Genomic DNA, 18,063 nt, shown 5'->3' with positions numbered 1-18,063 from the left:
GACTATTCATCAGAGGATGAATCCGAATACCTTTGGTGACCTGCAGAATTCTTGCACCATCACTTTGCTGCTTCTCAGAGGACAAACCCTTTCCATTTTGGAAGCATTCTTGTCCTGCCATTCCCAGGTGAAAATCAAAACTTTACACACAAGATATCCAACTCTATATCACCAGACAGGACATTGATATTGGATGATTCTGCAAACAGTTAATCTTGCTGATTAGACAACTTCTCAGTACTGTGTGGTAGACTGTGTGGTATAGACTAATTGAGTGAGATCTTCCTGATTCTCCTTTAAGCTTTGTTGAACCTGTTGGGTGGGACAAATTACACCTTTACCATTCTTATTGGTAGATAAAGATTTGTGACCTAATGAATTCCCATTAACACCTTCAACCTGAGCAGAGGTCTAATCAGCCAGAATAACTAAAAACACCTGTTTAGGTTTGAGAAAGATCATGACTATGGCCAATAAACTGTGGTTAAGATAAGTTTAGGTTAGACAACTAAAACATCAGGGAAAGATCATGGTTACATTTAAGATTACAAAATGCCAACATTAGTCGTTTGTCTTATGATGCTAACTCCAGTCTCCAGCATGAAAGTTGGAGATGCTACATGCCCATCCACCACCCTGACCTTAAAGCCGGGGTGTGCTTGAAACAAACTACTTCGTCCAACCATGGCTGAAGGCAAAAGTATTTATAGCTGTTCCTTTTCGGACAGGGGGAAAGCTTGCGGTCAGAGAGGGGCAAAACATAGTAATTGATCAAAGGGGAATACCATTTCTCTAAATAACAGTCCCTCCTTTAAGATATTCATGGTGTTGCATTCACTTGTATATGTAGAAAGTGACAGAAGTAGTCTCTTTTTTCCCACCTTCATACACCAGGCCAGTCACTCTGTGATGTGCACGTGAATGTCAGATTGTCAGTTTCGGAAAGTTGCACAAATTGTTGGACACAGGCCTGGGCATTAATAGTTAACATTTATAGTTAGCGGTGCTCTGCACAATCCACACAATCCAGTCCAAATGGGGCTTAATTCCTAGAGACACTGGCCTGAGATATCTCATGATCTAATGGGCAGATTGCCATGCAATTTGCATGATTTTTCCCCCTATATCCTTTAATCCATTTCAACAACCCTATGATCTTTCGCTTCCCTCAGGACAAACACTTAGCTCTAGGTCTAGCTAGAGCTTTGTTCTGCCCAACACAATCGTATTGTGAGGTGTAATGTAGCAAGTATAGGGGCCACCAGTGAGGCCTCAGACTGTTGGTCTTCCTAATCATTATTCTGAGCTACTGGGCCATTATCAAAACCAAATCCATTAACTGTATCCGCTTATCCTATTCAGGGGGGGCTGAAGCCGATCCCAGCTGACATTGGGTGAAGGCGGGGTACACCCTGGACAGGTCACCAGACTATCATAAGGCTGACACATAGAGATAGACAACCATTCACGCTCACAGTCACACCTACAGGTCAACAATTAACCTAACCGACGGAAGCCGGAGAACCCGGAGAAAACCCACGCTGACATGCAAACTCCACACAGAAGGGCATATGCCAGGTTTGAACTTGCGACCCTCTTGCTGTGAGGCAGCAGTGCTAACCACTGTACCACTATCAAGACATATTCTGTCCTATACCTCCAGTATCGCCACCATGCTGATACAGCCAGTGCAGTGCATGCACGACCAAGGGTATAGGCCAAAGCCGGACACTGATCTCTATCCCATCTTCTTGCCTGTCCCTCCCCCTACACACTTCCCCCAAAATAAATATATTTGTGCAGGGAGGAGTTGACAACCACTCTATTTAAAACCACACACTGCAAGAGTCAGTGTAATGTGAGCCTCTTTGGCTCTGTCTGTGTGGGACCAGCACAGTATCCCCACACCCCCTCTCAGTTCTCACCTACACACACATGAAGAAAGAGGTCAATGACAGGAACCTCTGAAACACCTCTTAAACCCAACTTGACTCAAGTCAATAAATACATGTACTTGTTTTTCAATAATGCTGTGATGCTAGTGATAGTATCCTCTCTCCATTAACCACATTTCTGTATTTCTGCACACACAAATGCTACTTAAAAAATATTATTTTATTCAAACTGAATTGACGCATCTTTTAATTTGACTTTTTTACTACGTTTACATTAGATTTTTGGGACAGTTAGGGTCTAGTTTTGGTAAAGATCTCACTGGTGTAATTGTAAGCAGTCCTGGTTGAATGATCTATAATCTTTGTACATATCACAGACAAGTCAATTACATCATTAGTACTGGAACATGTCACAGCTCAGATTTTCATTTCACGTCAGCCAGGACGCCAGGACTGAGAGAAAATGAAGGCCTGTGAGTTGTTCTTAATTGGTTGTAGATTATCATGAAGTCCCTCAGTCAAATAAAACAGGGGCACCAGATGATTGCACAGCCAACCAATCCCAGCCTGGCACATTTGACATAAAAGCTTAAGAAAGCACATCACTTTTGGGACACGACACAGGTTTGACACAAGTTCCTAATGAAGTTTCTAACGGTGATAGACCAGTGGCAGTAAGAAACAGCTGAGTCTCAAAGAGCAAAGGACAAAATGAGAGAGGAGATCAGATCGAGATGAAGACTGCAAAGTGGCTGAAAGTGGAGATGAGCTCAGACATGCCAAAGACATTTCTTCTCTCTTACTTTGGACCACTGACTCTGCCTGCATTGACCCACTTTACCAATGTAGTTAACTACTACTACTGTTTAATTACTCCTTCCCGTACAGTCTTAAAGAGACTCAGTTTGGAATAATAGCAGATCTGACATTTTTACCCGTCTGCTTTAGCTTGGGGCAGATGTTGAAACCCGAATAAAGACCCTAACACAGGACCTCATTTAACCTTCATGTCTGGGTAAAAAAGAAAAAGAATATGTTTTTATTTTTGGTGTCGGACAGGGTGCCGTGGGGTAAAGAGATGACAGCAAGTGCAATAACCCATTCATCAACCGGATCTGACATTCTCCAGCAGGACTCATTTGCCTCCCTGAATCTGATCCAGTGCCACATCCAACCCAAGCTCTTTCCATGTAGGGACTGTCTAAAGTAGGAAATCACTTTCCACGATACAGTTACCCAAGGGGACTGGTGTGTGTGTGTGTGTGTGTGTGTGTGTGTGTGTGTGTGTGTGTGTGTGTGTGTGTATGTGTGTGAGTATGTGTGTGCGTGCATGTGTGTGTGTGCGTGTGTGTGTGTGTCTATGCATGAGCTTGAATCGTCTCACTCCTGTTTCAAGATTCAAGATTCAAGCTCAGATGTAGTGCTGGCTGGCTGAAGATGAACTAACTATCTACTGATGAATACTACTTTTTTGTATTCGTACCGGGTCTGCACTGGTACCTACTGCCTCCTGGAAACAGCCATATGCTTGGACTCTTAAGTTCGACAAAGCTCTACAGCCTTTCTTGTCTACTTGACTCTTATATGTTACCAAACTAATTGCCAGCCGTATAAATAGATGGAAGCATATACAACCTGGAATGGTTAGTGTTAGGTCTAGCTTCAAGCAGTGTGGGTGGTGACTGAATCGTGTTTTCCTCTTGGGGTTTTCCCGTAGTTATATGTGCTCGCTGCTGAGACCATTCAGTACTACAAACCTGTATACTCGACTCAACCTGACTCGACACGATTGCTGCTGATATCAGCTCTCGTACAGACTTTCTGAACCTCAACACTTCCCGTACATGCCAAACAGCGGTATTCCGAAGAATACTGAGGCCGACTGGGAGCTTTTGCCTTACCAGATTTGTTCATGAGTCGTCAGACAGTAGAATGAGTCCTTGCTAGCCTGTTTGCCTGTTAGCCTGTGAGTAAAATTTCTGCTGGAGTTTGGAAAGACTCACATCTGCAGTTTGGTTGATACTGTAGATAGTTCTTTTGGTGTTAATAATTGTTCTGCATTTTGATTTATAAATGAAATGTAACTTTTACTGTTTCCAGGTCATTTATCGTTATGTCGCTACTGTCATGACATTTTTATTATTTAATAATAATCGACATGTAGCATCAACACAATTACTACAGTAAGTCCATCTGTACTGTCTCATGCATGGACTCGCAGCATGCATGCTCAAGATTTTAGGGGTCACGGGATGCAGCGAAATAAGGCAGAAGCCAGGCTCTGAGCTCCCAAAAAAGCAATATTCTCATCCTAATTGTGAACTAAACTGGAACTAAGTGTGGCCACTTGCAATCAAGACAACAAGACAAAGGAGGAAACAAGATTTGACCATGAAACACGGCCCGAAGTACACAGCCTCCTTCAACAACCAAGACCTCAACGCTCCTCACTCGCCCCATTCTGGAGTCCAACCTACAACCCCTAATCGTTCGCCTTCTGAAGTACCAGGACAGTGAGATGGCAATACGCTCCACAGCCATCACATCACAGGAAAAGGGAGCAATACTACACAATTGAGTAACACTGAAGTTTTTCCTGGACACAAGCGCTGGTATGGCTTAATGAAGAAAGGAGTTCAACCGGGTGAAGAAAAGACTGGTCTCCAAGAACGAAGGTCATGATATTGTAACTCTAGTTCTATATGCACAAGTGGATCCCTCTACTGGACTCTATGGTTAATACTCTCCTCCAATCACACGCACGCATTCACCCACTGAAATTTGCATAAACCGCTGTCTACTATTCCACACCCTCTTCAAGGAGCAGCTTAGGAGTCCTCTACTGGACTCAATGGGTACACTGGGTGGAGCCCGATGAATGCATGTCCTGCTTGCGTGTTCAACATAACATGCCAACGCACAAACTGGGCGAAGCAGATACAACTTTGCCTTCCTGTCCCCCGCATGGGGTGGAAGACAAACAGCATCCAGTTGTATAACCCTCGATTTGAAAGAACCCCTAAGTTCTTGGGAACAAAGAAGAGATTTGGTCTGACGGTAGCCCTGCTGCGGTCACCACAAAGCAGCAAGCAACTGGGGTGCACCGACAGGGTGGTTAGTTCACAGAATCTCTTATCTGAGGTCAATGCAAGCAGGAAAGCTGTCTTGAATCACAGCGCCTTCAAAGAGGAACGCCCCAAAGCTCAAAGGGATCCTTCCCCAAGGCCTCGAGCACCAATGGCAGTTCCCACCGTGGGTAGGACGCACGCATGACTGGGCATTGCTTCCTGACCCCCTGCAAGAACCGCTTCAGGAGAGGGTGGCCAAAGACTGGTCAGTTGCCAAAACCCTTGTGGCAGAAAGAAATGGCTGCTGCATACACTTTGACAGTGGCCCTATCCATCAAAAACTGCAAAAAGGAGAGAATAGACCCATCTTCACAGGACAAGGGGTCTAGCCACCACTTTTCCTTGTAACAGGCAGTGGTGGATCCTAGTCTTGCTGCCTGGATGGTATGCACAACCTGTACAGACAGTCCAGCCCTCCTAAACCTGTCAAGACAGGGCCGCCATCATCTGAGTCATTTCTGCATACCACAGCGCCGAGCAGTGACGTGGGGCTACCAGAATGATCGACCCTGCTCCTGGCTCACTCTCTCCAACAGGGGAGGGATGAAATGGAGTGGCAGAAAGGCATAAAGAAGCTTTCTTGGCCATAGCATGTGTGCAAACGCATCCACCCCCAAGGGCGGATCATCGCGCTGATAACCGTAGCGGACAGTGGGTGTTGCATCAGTTGGCGAACAGATTCACCTCTGCTGCCCCGATCCGGGAATATGGAGAGCCTTCAGAAACAACACATGCTCTGAGGCCCACAGCAAAAGGCTCTCTGCCATCTTCAACAGGGCAGTGGACAGAACTCTGCACTGTCCTTCGATGTAGGCTGCCACGGTGCGGTTGTCGGTCCTCAGAAACAGGTGCCTCACCCATATCAGTGTCCTGAAGTGTTGGGGGACCAAGAACACTGCCCGTAGCTCGAGGAGGTTGATGTGTCGGTCCTGCATCAGGGCCACACACCACCTACCACTCTCCCCAGGCAGGTCGTGAACACCGTGACGTAGGAGGTCACTTGTCCCAGCGGTATTCCCTGCAACTGGTTTTGTGGGGACCCCCAGTATTTCAGGTCATCCTGTACTGAGGGAAGAATTGTAAGCAAGCGAACCTTGTGCTTCCTGGAATCCAAGAGAAGGTTGGCAAACCACCTCTGCAGGCGCTGTATGTGTAGGAGCCACAGTGGTACCACTGGATGGGCAGCTGCCCTAAACTCCAGTGCCTGCAAGACGGTCAACACCGTTACTGTTACACTCTGCCGAAGTTACAAACTGCCTGCAGCAGGGCCGTCCGTCTGTGGTCCGACAGAGCGACCCGCCGCCAGCACGCATCGATCCCAACCCCCCAGATTCTCCACCTGTTGGTGTGGTATAGGGGCTGCTCCTCTTTCAGTTGATTGTGAACCCCAATTTGGTTAGGTGTAAGATCAATTGGGCCATGTGGAATATAGCCCATTCTCCGGACTTGGCGATGACAATGAGGTCTTCGAGATAAAAGAAGACCCTCATGCCTCGGTCATGCAGCGGCTGAAGCGTTGTGTCCACACATCTGCTGAAGATCCTGCAGGGATCCAGGGCATAGCCGAACGTGAGTTTATTGGGGACAACAGACACAGCCTGTTTCTGTAACATGTCCTGGATCTCTGCTAAGAGGTAATCCATTTCCATCTGGGAGGATAGATTCACCTCTTAACACCCCTAAACGAAGGAGGACCGCTGTAGAACTGGAAAAAATAACTCAGTGTCCTTCATTTCCATTCAGCTAACACGCAGATGTGTCGGCACTCCTCATCTAACTGTGTTAGAGGACAAGTGACCAGCTGTGGGGAGGCAGCTAGAAAGCTGTAATATCCTGTCTCAGCCCTCACAGCTGCCAGACTTTCCTAAAAGGGAAGGTTGGCCCATGCGAGACCAATATAGAAAGGTCCAAGCTGGAGATGTGTCATAAAACTAGGGTTACAACACCTTAACCCTTGTTCAATCCCCTCGTCTTCTGCTTTTGATTTTGATGGTCCAAATCAAAGGCTAATTTTGATCGTGACAACCCAAGTGCATTTGCTCATATAGGAGGCAGAGGAGGCGCTGTCCAGCGTCCAGCGCTGCCTGGACTTATATACTGTGGTTATGTACGTAGTCGGTAGCCATGTGCTGATTGGCTGGCTACGTTTATACAGACCTCAGTGAGCGAATGCGTGTGTGTGATTGGAGGAGGGTATTACCCATAGATTCCAGTATAGGGCTCTGCCTTTGCTTATAGAACTAGGGTTACAATATTGTAACCTTTGTTTCATGGGCTGGAGGAAGGGACAGAGAGCAAGGGCAGGCAAAACAACCAACCAACTACGGAATCCTCATGACACTATGCATCTGTTTAATTGAACATGAGATATTAAGAATGATATTGTGCATTAAAACAGTTGGTTCTGGGCTCCTCACTAGCTGAGTTTACATTCAACTGTCAAGCAAATCTTAAAAGGGACTATTTGTAACTTTCAGAAATGCTTGTTAACAGCGACACCTGTGGCCGTGAAGTCAACGAAAGTCAGCGTCGGGCTCGCGCTTGCTCGCTCTAAATATACCTGAACGAGCATCGCTCAAAACAGTGAGGCGACACACGTCAACTAAAAGCACAATATCACTCTATATTTCACCTGTTTGGCAGTATTGTTAGCTGACCAGACGAAGGTCTCTCCATGAATCAATGCTTGCTTTTCTTGCTCAGCTGGTCGGTGCCGGGGCTGAGCAGGAAGAGAAACGTTACCGTCTCCGACCGGGTGCCACTGATAATGTTTCTCTCTGTGGAGCCCCGTCACTTCACAAGACACGGGAAAGCTCTGTTGGTCTGGAGGAGCTGCAGCAGTTATTTCTGCACAAACGTCCACTGTACATTCACTAGATATTCTCAGAGCTAAACTAACTCTTCTGCAGTGTGGAGTGAGCGCGCGTTCACGTCTAGAGATGGAGCGAGACAGACGGCGTTTCTGTATACCTTTTAGTGCATCAACTCTTTTTCGACAAAGTAAAAAACCAAGCGAGCGTAAAAACTTCTTTGCGATTGAGCAAGTTTGATCGAATTTTGCCCCTTTTTATTTGATGTGAATGCATACATGGTAAATGGTGAAAGATCTGTGTTTATTTTGTAGGGAGAAAGACAGGTGGGAGTGATTTTGGACACAGCCAAAGCCATGTTATGGCACTTTTTATTAGCAGAGCCACAGTGAGCTAGTTAGATAAGGTGATGCAGGAGGAGCCTCACACCTCCGACACCTTTTATTGAGCCATCCTCTCATATGGAAAAAAAAACATTTGTGCCATTCATGCCTACATGGGCTTTAATTCCAGATTCTTACTATGGAGCATAACACATAACACAACCATTGACTGTATATAATTCAGTTCAATTCATTATGCTTTATTGGTATGGATATGACAGGGACAATATTGCCAAAGCGTCAAGTAATAACGAGATTATAAAAAAAGAACAAGGTACAATTCATAAACAATAACACAAACATTACATAACAAGCATAACACACACATTGTGTGTGTTTAACAATATAAGTGACGGGGAAAAAAAATATGGAAATTTGGTATTAGAGATTTAGAATAGACCTATCTGGCACTTATATTATATATTCCTTTATTATATATTATATATGACAGGTATAATTTGAAACACACATTCATACTGCACTTTATTAGTCGAAGTTGATTTATTTCCCTACTTGTATCTTTATTTTAAATATGGATAAATGAAGTGGATAAAAAAAACAGGGTGCAGACTGGAAAGCAGAATCAAAACAATGAGCTAAAAGAGGCTAAAAAGCTCTGAGGGAAACTACAGAGATGGTAATTCTTTCGACCACCTGAATAGCAAATACAGTGCACTTTGACACAATGGCCCTGAGTAAACTCTGTGTGTGTGTGTGCGTTACACATAGTGTGTGTGTGTGTGTGTGTGTGATCATGGAGTTCAGGGGGTCAGCTTGGAGAAAGTGGAGTCAGATCTACAACAGAAGAAAAAATAACTATTATTATTCCCAGATAGGATCCTTCAACAAGACAAAAGAGTGATTCTCTAAGAGAATGGACGAATCATTACAGGCTGGTCCAGATGCTACAGGCACAGCACCTCTGGGAGATTAATATGTATCTACAACTAATGGCTAATCTGATAATTTAATTATACAACAATTAATTATAATATAGTGTTATGTTTTCATCCGATTTGGATGCAAATTTCATCACATCTTAACCTCTTCAACATTATTGTCTTTCAGAGGCCGTAGTAGGCTCAGTAATGCCAGTTAGAGTGAAGATACTGGTATCATAATAAGCTTGATAACTTTCTAGGATCTAAGTCTCCCCTTTACAGACATGCCTACTTTATGCTAATCCCATGCAGTTTGGGGCAAAAACCATGCAGTTTTTTGCATTCAGTATAAATATGGCTATTTGGCTTTTCTAAAAATGGCATGTTTGAATATTTCTACATACTGGGGTCACTAAACAGTCTCTGGAATCACATAAATTGGGTATCACTGTGAAGCTGACACTATTTTGGATTCAGTGAGCTCAATTGTATTTATGTGTGATGATGTTAGTCCCCATAGTAGCCATTTCATTGTAGTGAGACCATATTTTGAAACTGATCTGTGGCGACCTCTAGGATAATCACAGCCTCATGAAACTTTACAGCAGGATGGATGGCTTGGAAGTGCTCGCCATTCAATCGTCGAAAAATGCAATTCCTGCAGAAATCTCCAAATGTCAAAAGGTTTTTGACACCGAATCACAGCATGAATTGTTCTATGGTGTTCCTCAAAGTTTTGGTGTCCTAATTTTTGACTTTTTTTTTAATCAATTCTTGAGTGGTAAACAATTTTATTACATATATCACCAAATCTGTGTATTATCAACCCAAAAATTGCTGCAACAACCTATGAGACATAATTGAGCATGAGAATGGCCATCATACACTTCAATCATAATGTTCTAAGCCCTCATACACTCTAAACTTTTCAACATTTGAATATAGGCGCTGAACCAAAACACAATGTTTATTACAGATTTACGACTAGAAAAACAGTGCTGAGCTGCATCTGTATGGTTCAGATAACGTACACCACTTCTATGTGGCGTAAACTGCTGACCTGCCATCTCCCCCTAAAGACCTCCCTGTCACCCCTAAAAAAGACAAAAATAGCTCTATCATATTAAAACCTGTGGGATCGTCTGACTGCTCATGTTGCCTGTATACCAATGAACTACTGAAAACAAAAAAACGAAACAGAGCTTTCTTTAAGAGGTTATGGTTTAGATGTCCAGTGATCTTACCTCTGAGGAGCGGAGGGGGGCGGCCAGCCTTTATCAGATTACTCTGAGACAGAGCGTCTGTCATCCAGGAGAGGGCGCTGCAGCAGTACTCCAGCTGGGAGAAAGATACATGGACAGATTGATGAGTGCTGAGTAGGCAGAGCTGACAGCTGCAGGGAAACCAGACACACCGGGCACACACACACACACACACACACACACACACACGTACACACACACACTCTCTCTACACTCAAATATATACTCATATCTATCCATACATGAGAGATTGTACACAATGAAACAAAGTAGCACCTACTGTCAAAATAGGTGGGCTCTTTTTATTTGATCTGGACTTAATGAGGAAAATGCCATGAATAAAAATAATAATAATAATATTGTGGCCAAAATGAATGGTAAAGACTTGGAGCTGCAGATGGACAACCTGTCAAATATTCAGTTGTGGCTCTGGGATAAAGAAGCCTCTTGCTGGGATAGCTGTTTCCTAGTAAGGGATATCTCAAAATTAAATACAAAGACTCTGTAAAAAGAATTCTTTGGTAAAACAGCACCATGTTCTCTGGCCTTGAAAAGAGCCTGGATATAACTGATGATGACTGGTACAGATTAGGCTCACAAGATCTTTCATTAAGGTATGCTGGTGTCAGTGGACTAACCTCTGTCTCCAGCAGCCGCAACCTCCGGTCGTGGTCACGGATCTCTGCCATCTGCTTTAGCACACTGTCCACCCTGCAGAAACAAACACATGTAAATAATCCCGCTGCAAGCCTCAGCTAGAATGTCAGTCCGAGTTCAGCTCAGTTCAACAAGACGGAATGATCACAACAAGGACTTCAGAAATTTCTATAAGTAGGAGACACAGTAAACGTATAACCTCGATGAAAGGTGTGATTACATTTTTGGTCAGTGACATTTAATATGAACGCATAATATAATATATATATATATACAAACATTAGAAAATCACTAAAAATAACTGTGACCAGGATATTGTAAATAGTATTACTATATAGAATGTGGTGAGCAGGAAATTTTACAATGGAAAAATAAACTTGTCAGTGTTTAACTATGGAGACACTGTTTCTCTAACATATATGAGGTTTCTGTGTGATTATGTTATTAGTTGACATATAGGCCATTATCAATATATTTCATAATTTAATGTTGATGTATTGGCTGGGTTCTATGTTCCACATTTCTTTTTGTCAGTCTAATTTAATTACCTATCTTACTTATCTAAGGCTGAAGGCCTAGGAAGGAGGTTATGTTTTCACGGCGTTGGTTTGTTTGTTGTCCGTCTGTCTGTCTGTTAGCAGGATTACTCCAAAATTTCGCGATGGATTTGAATGAAATTTTGTGGAGGGGTGGAGTGTGGCACAATGAACAATCCATTCGATTTTGGCGGCGATCCGGTTTCAGGAATTCTTTTAAGGATTCCGATAAGCCTGAGCATTGAGACCACAGGGTATAACACATGCGCAGTGTATTTGATGACGCGTTGATGACGCGTGAACCCCGCCTCCTTCCTTCTGAGAGCAGAGAGATATGTGTGTGGATGTGTGGCGAGACATCGAGGTGCGGGAGCTGCTGGCAGTCCACGGTGAGAAAGAAAAAAGCAGTAGATGACGGGATGAGAGACAACGTAGTGTAACGTTATACAGACATAACAAGGCTGCTGAATGAGAGAGGCATCCGCCGATACGTTACACGGAAACACACCGTGTTAATAATAACAAGCCGACCACCTCACGCACCTTGGCGGAGGTCTGCGCTCTCCGAGTGCCATTCTAGTTGTATATGTAATGAACGGTTAGGTCTAACCTCAAGAAGGAAATGGCTCTTACACATTCACATTGTTAACATTAGATAAAGTCACAACAATAACAAGGGCAACTTACTTGACAGATGTATATTTAAGTCGTGCTGTGTCGCTCTCCCTTTGCAGCTTATTCTGAGCTGAGAGGAGGTTTTCTTTCTGGATAGCCTCCCATGTGTTGAGGCGGCTGGCCTTCCTGCCCCGCAGCTCCAGAACTGAGGACGGAGAAGATCAGTAAATTGACTGGAATGAGGGCAAAGATTAGAAAGAGACACATGGATGCACATTGTTTGTGGATAACCGTGGGAGATCCTCCACCAGTTGGAGACTGGTACCCAAAACAGGAACACGTGCTGTGCCTGTGAGCCATTCTGGACAGATGCTCAAACCCCACCTCAACTGGATCCTTTTAAAGTGAAGGAGCATGCTTCTGTTCTGACTTCTTCCTAGTTACCTGAGCCCCTTGCTCTTTCCTTAGTCCAATGTATGACAGGACTAATTTGGCCTTGGCTTAGCACCCTTCTGTTCCTGAGCAAGTAAACTAATCTAGAATGTAACTGAGGTATACCAGTTGTTTTCCTTGAACACAGAAATCTAAAAATCAGTATCGCTGACAATGTGGAACCTTGATGGGAGAGACAGCTCTCTCTTCTTGGCTATAAAAGGGAGCAGGAGCCTGACTTTGGACCAATTGTCCTGGCATCCCAAGAAGACACAGCTGTACTGTAGGTCATCTTCACTATAGTTTTTTCTTACCACTCCATCCTTCCCCTACTAAATGCTGCCAAATCCTCCTTTCACTCATGTCCTCTCTTTTCATGGTGCACTTGCTACCCCTCACCAAAGTGTTTGCTTTTAACCGATGGAATTTGGCGGATGTATCTCTTGACGAAAAGATGTAGATGTGAGATGATGATGAAGGGCGGCGCGAGGCAGGGTCTCGAGTGGTACTCCACAATCAGGTTGTGACGCTGAAACTTCCAGTAGGTGTCGCTGCGCTCCTGCACTTTGGAGAAGGTGTAGCTGTAGACAGGAAAATTGAAATCGCATTATGCAATATGCAGAGAATTAAAATGCTTTCCTACGCTGTACAACATACAGTTCAATGTGTCATGTTTGAAATGAGTACCTGAACATAGCGATGAGTAGGTTGACCAATACTATGTTAGTGAACAGCAGGTAGATGACAAGGAGGATGACAACCAGCCAGTTGGCGTAGGTGCTCATACAGGGCTCCTCTCCTGCTTCGATGCGCGCGGCGTCGTTTGTACAGTTTATGTCCGTCACTTTATCAGCTAGAAGGAAGCACAATGAAGAAGTCCAAAACAACATGTGAGGATCTACGCAACACATTTACAAGCACCTTAAATGGCAAAATCCATTTTAGCAGTCAAAGTCCTATACACTGCAGGTTATTAGACCTAATCGTATGTGATCCAATGCAACAGCTGTGCAATAAAGCCCACCTTTATTAAGCTTCTAATATCCAGCTTTTGCTGAGAATGTGTTTATTCGATTCTGTGGTCATTGTGCAGCTGTTGTGGTGTTAAATCATATTGAAAGGCCCACTTTTGGGGCAAAGTATGATTAACACCTTTTAATTTAAGGCAATACAAGCTTCATAATATATGATATAATTCCAACACAGGCTTTATTAAGGTAGGATTTATTGCATTATATTGGTTTGCATTGTATTTAACTAAGCATCGTTAATAATCTGTCAAGAGAGTGAATACAATCAGGATTCAAAACGATCCACTTTGGCTCAATCCATTACAGTATATGCTGTCTAAGTGAATTTAGGAAAATGTTATTATTATATCATTAATTATTACACTTTTTTGCACTGTTTTATGCACCACTCTCTTTTCTGCAGAAAAATATATTCATGTTACAAATTGTTAAACCAAGTGGAAAGGCACATCTTAAGAAAGGCTCTGCGTATTTCTTTTTTGTCTTGAGAAGGTCGTGCTAATCTTTACAGAAAAAAAGTATTGTATTATTAATTTTACAGAACTGAGATGAATTAAATAAAACAAAAGCTTTAGTTTTCAGTGGTTTGAATTTCAAATTGACTTTGACCGAAATTTCTTTCATTACATCTAATTCAAACATGGATGACACTGAGGCAACCAAAACGGTCATTGTGCTTGAAAGAGATAGAGAGTGAGCAGCTCACCGTCCATTTCATTTATGGGTATTTGTCCAAAAATGTGCAGGTATGGTCTGTAGAACACTCGGCGGAATATCCAATCGGGACGGGGATCGTACGAGTAGAGGAGGGCCTGATTGGCCACTCCGTAAGCCATGAGCCAAATGGCAAGGAAAAACAGGAAGAAGAAAACGTCCTTCATCTGAGGGAAGCAAAGAGAGATCAGACGTAGATGATGTTGTAGGATTAGCCACGATGATGACTGAATACATGATCCATTTAAATGACATGTAATCATGATTGTGATGAAACACATTAAAGTATGGCTATACTGTCATCAGAATAGTCATCTGGACCAAATAGTTATTCCGTAAACTCATAACAGATATTGATCTCATAAAAGATATTGATCTGTGTGTATGTCATACAAATACTGTAGTATGGCATTTGATCCAAATGACTTCTGATGATTACTGTATATTATTGCACTAAGGACGACATAAGAGACTTGATCTAGCCTTGGAACATGTTACAGGTAGCATTGCAGAATCGTACAACCAGTCTGTCGTCTGTTGTCACTTTGTTTCATGGTAAATGGACTTGCATTTATATAGCGCCTTTCTAGTCTTCTGACCTCTCAAAGTGCTTTATATGCTTTATGTGTTACACGTCAACATTCACCCATTCAGACACACACACATTCATACACTGATGGGAGAGGCTGCCATACAAGGTGCCAACCTGCTTATCAGGATTTAAACTAATGCTCATTCACAAACTGATGGCACTGCCTTTCGGGAGCAATTTGGGGTTCAGTATCTTGCCTAAGATACTGAATGAAACTTAAAGCGAAAGCTCAGACAGGAAGAGACTTAAAGACTCTCATTCACAACCTTTCTGTCTCTCTCTCAATGGCTCCTACTCTATCAGCTGACTTTGGGTGGTTCACTCTTAGATAACCAAACAGATTCTACCACGCTCTCCATGAGCCAATCATATCATTGCAATAACATTTTAAAACTGTTCTCCTCTCTGCTGCTGTCAGTTTCAATTCACACTCTATATTCCTTCATTGGATCTTCAGCTACTCCCTTCACCACCACCACCACCAGTGACTAGACTCCAGTGGGGGAATATATCCAAACTCATCACAGAATCACTACCACCCTTTGGTATACTATGTCACGATGGAGTCTAATCGCCAAAGACTTTGCACTATTCTGCCATTATGTATCATGTAATAAATGTATTGTTCATTCGATACGGGGTCTCTCCTGATTGAAATACTGAATTGCCCCATCTTCGACACGGCGGAGCTGGGGATCAAACCACAGATCTTCCAATTAGTGGATGACCCGCTTTAACCTTCTCAGCTCCAACCGCCCCAATGTTGTTCATCACATCATACTATAGCTACTGCATAAATGTATTCAAATATTTGCAAGGTTATCTTCAAGGAACCCTAACTTTCTGTTAAACAACCCTTTGGTAAAACTGATGTTTCTGTTTCACATGTTGCCCATAGGTTGTTTCGTGTGCACTCACCATTTTGCCAACTATGATGATCTTCGGCCCAAGCTGTTTGTGGATGGCAAAGATATGGATCAGACGTAACGTGAAGACCATAAAATCTATGGCCATCAGAGCTCGGCCAAACTCATAAGACCAGGGAAACATTCTAGGAAACAAAACAGTGCAGTCAATCACCGGTAATATGTCACGCAATATATTCATCTACATTATGAACTTAACAACAACAAAAGAAGGGATATTATTGACTAGCTGTCTGCACAAATACATAACATCCAGAGTTACATTAGTCAGTGTAAATTCTTCTGTCAGAGGAGTCACCTGCAGCACATAGCCAAAGCGAAGAGACCGATGGCTGTGAGATCACACTTGTTCCACACATCCTGGATGTAATTCTTCATCCTCTGGAGAACAAAGGTGCTGCCCATAAAGAAGGTCTGTCAACCAGAGTAAGAAGACTCAAGATATTGTATACAGAGGGATGTGGTTATCTGTGCAGTGTACAGTGTGTGTCTGTTGTCAGTGAGAGAAATGTGTATTTTAGGTGATGTGGTTACCAGTTAGCGTTCAGCGCTGATGCTGAAGTTTGAAGGCATATCAGACACCAAAATACTGCAGAGTGGTTTATGACTATTGTAAAAAAACAAAGTAGAACTATGTGCCGATACGTGTGTGTAAACAACCAACCTGCCGAATCTCTTCACACACTAAGGTGAAAACCCAAAAGTAAAGCACAAATTCCAGCCCGGCGGGGCCGTCAGGGGGCGGGGGCTTGAAGTCCACCAACAGAACATAGGCAAACAGGCAGAGGAACAGGAAGTACAACAGCACATTGCCAAGGAATGAGGTGACGGGGGCGAACCAGAACTGTCTCCACCGTGATACAATAAATGGTCTCTTGGAGTTGGACGAGTCTGAAGTAAAAGAGAAGTAAAAGAATGAAAACAGGAATGATTCAAAAGGTGTCAACAACCAGTCATGCAAGATGTATTACCACGCACAGACACTCAGCGGCCAACATTCTAGGTACACATGCTTTTTTATATCTTTATCACTTTGAAAATCAATAAACAAAAACAAAAAACACAAACATTCACTTCCCCCAAAAAGGGAATCATGATGCAAACATCATATGCAATGATGCAACTTAAGCAAATTGAACTGTATGTCACTGTTGGTGATGCTTTGAGCATCTTAGGAAAAGTTGTCCTTCGCAATTTGTGTGTACTAGTGTCAATATTTGAAGGGTGACTTCAGTTTGCTTCAACCTGGACCATATTTTCCCATGTTTTTGAGTTTAAGTGACAAATGGGGACAACAATTTTTTAAATTGGTCCAGTATTGACAGATAACGCTGTAACAAAGTTTATGATACTGTAACCCTAGTTCTATTAGCACAGGTGTAGCCTCTACTGGACTCTATGGGTAACACTCTCCTCCAATCATGAGCATGCGTTCGTCCACTGAATTTTGTATAAAGAAGTTGGGACCCCTAGCTAAGCCAGATAGAACGCAACTGATCTGGGTAAAGCCATGGTATTTAACCCTGCAGGGGTCAAAAAGACAAACAGTAGACACCCTGCATGCCACATTTCCAAGGTCATCAAGGGGCACGGGAACATGTAGGTGTATCATACCCACAGGAGGGGTCAGGTGCAACACAACTGACACACACACCCCACCCTGTTCACCAGTCCAGCATGACAAGTCCAGGAAATAGAACCATACTAATGGACAAGGTGTCGATCATGACGACAAACTCGTGCCACCGAACAAGGCCGCCGAAACCACAAAGCTGCATGTAGACTGTGCGCGGACCACAGTCCTGTAGCCTTGGGAGATGCACTCGTAAAGCCATCCTGCCAGGTATTTCTTGGAAAGGGCTTTTCACCGAAGCACACAAACAGCTGTTCAGTGCGCCTGAGGGGGACTGTGCGTTCAACATAACATATCAACGCACCAACAGGGAATAGCAGATGCAACTGCATCCAGTTGTATGATCCTCGAAGGAGTATCCAAGAAGCATCAAGCAACTGGGGTGCACCGAAAAGGCAGTTAGCTGAGGTCTATGCAAGCGGCAGTGCTATCTTGAATGACAACGTGATTCAAACCCACCTTTTCGGTTTTCTTTCATAGCCCTGAACTCTTCAGCGTCTTCCTCACTGTGACCCCAACAAAGAATAATGGGTTTTTGTTACAACTGAGAAGGAAACCCATCATACAA

At 43.4% G+C, this 18,063-nt stretch overlaps 1 protein-coding gene across 4 annotated transcripts in view; it reads right to left on the bottom strand.

The window, feature by feature from the left end:
- Window positions 1-3,127: 3,127 nt before the first annotated feature.
- Window positions 3,128-18,063, bottom strand: part of trpm4a (transient receptor potential cation channel, subfamily M, member 4a) — a 38,368-nt gene continuing 23,432 nt past the window's right edge. For 3 of the 4 annotated variants that reach the window (XM_037792758.1, XM_037792761.1, XM_037792760.1), the window contains 11 exons: window positions 17,955-18,001; window positions 16,527-16,753; window positions 16,161-16,276; window positions 15,855-15,987; window positions 14,337-14,511; window positions 13,287-13,452; window positions 12,999-13,180; window positions 12,240-12,372; window positions 10,998-11,070; window positions 10,342-10,435; window positions 8,314-9,011 (listed from right to left, as the gene is read on the bottom strand). In XM_037792758.1, the coding sequence (XP_037648686.1) occupies window positions 8,986-9,011; window positions 10,342-10,435; window positions 10,998-11,070; window positions 12,240-12,372; window positions 12,999-13,180; window positions 13,287-13,452; window positions 14,337-14,511; window positions 15,855-15,987; window positions 16,161-16,276; window positions 16,527-16,753; window positions 17,955-18,001 (1,372 nt within the window). In that variant the 3' untranslated portion in view covers window positions 8,314-8,985. Of the gene's footprint in view, window positions 3,200-8,313; window positions 9,012-10,341; window positions 10,436-10,997; window positions 11,071-12,239; window positions 12,373-12,998; window positions 13,181-13,286; window positions 13,453-14,336; window positions 14,512-15,854; window positions 15,988-16,160; window positions 16,277-16,526; window positions 16,754-17,954; window positions 18,002-18,063 lie in introns of those variants that run through there. The other variant, XM_037792759.1, reaches the window with a different exon arrangement.

This window comes from Sebastes umbrosus, chromosome 14, assembly GCF_015220745.1.
Source record: "Sebastes umbrosus isolate fSebUmb1 chromosome 14, fSebUmb1.pri, whole genome shotgun sequence".
NCBI classification, from domain to species: Eukaryota; Metazoa; Chordata; class Actinopteri; order Perciformes; family Sebastidae; genus Sebastes; species Sebastes umbrosus.
The sequence above is the reverse complement of the archived record's forward strand: the minus strand, read 5'-3'. Positions and strand labels throughout refer to the sequence as shown.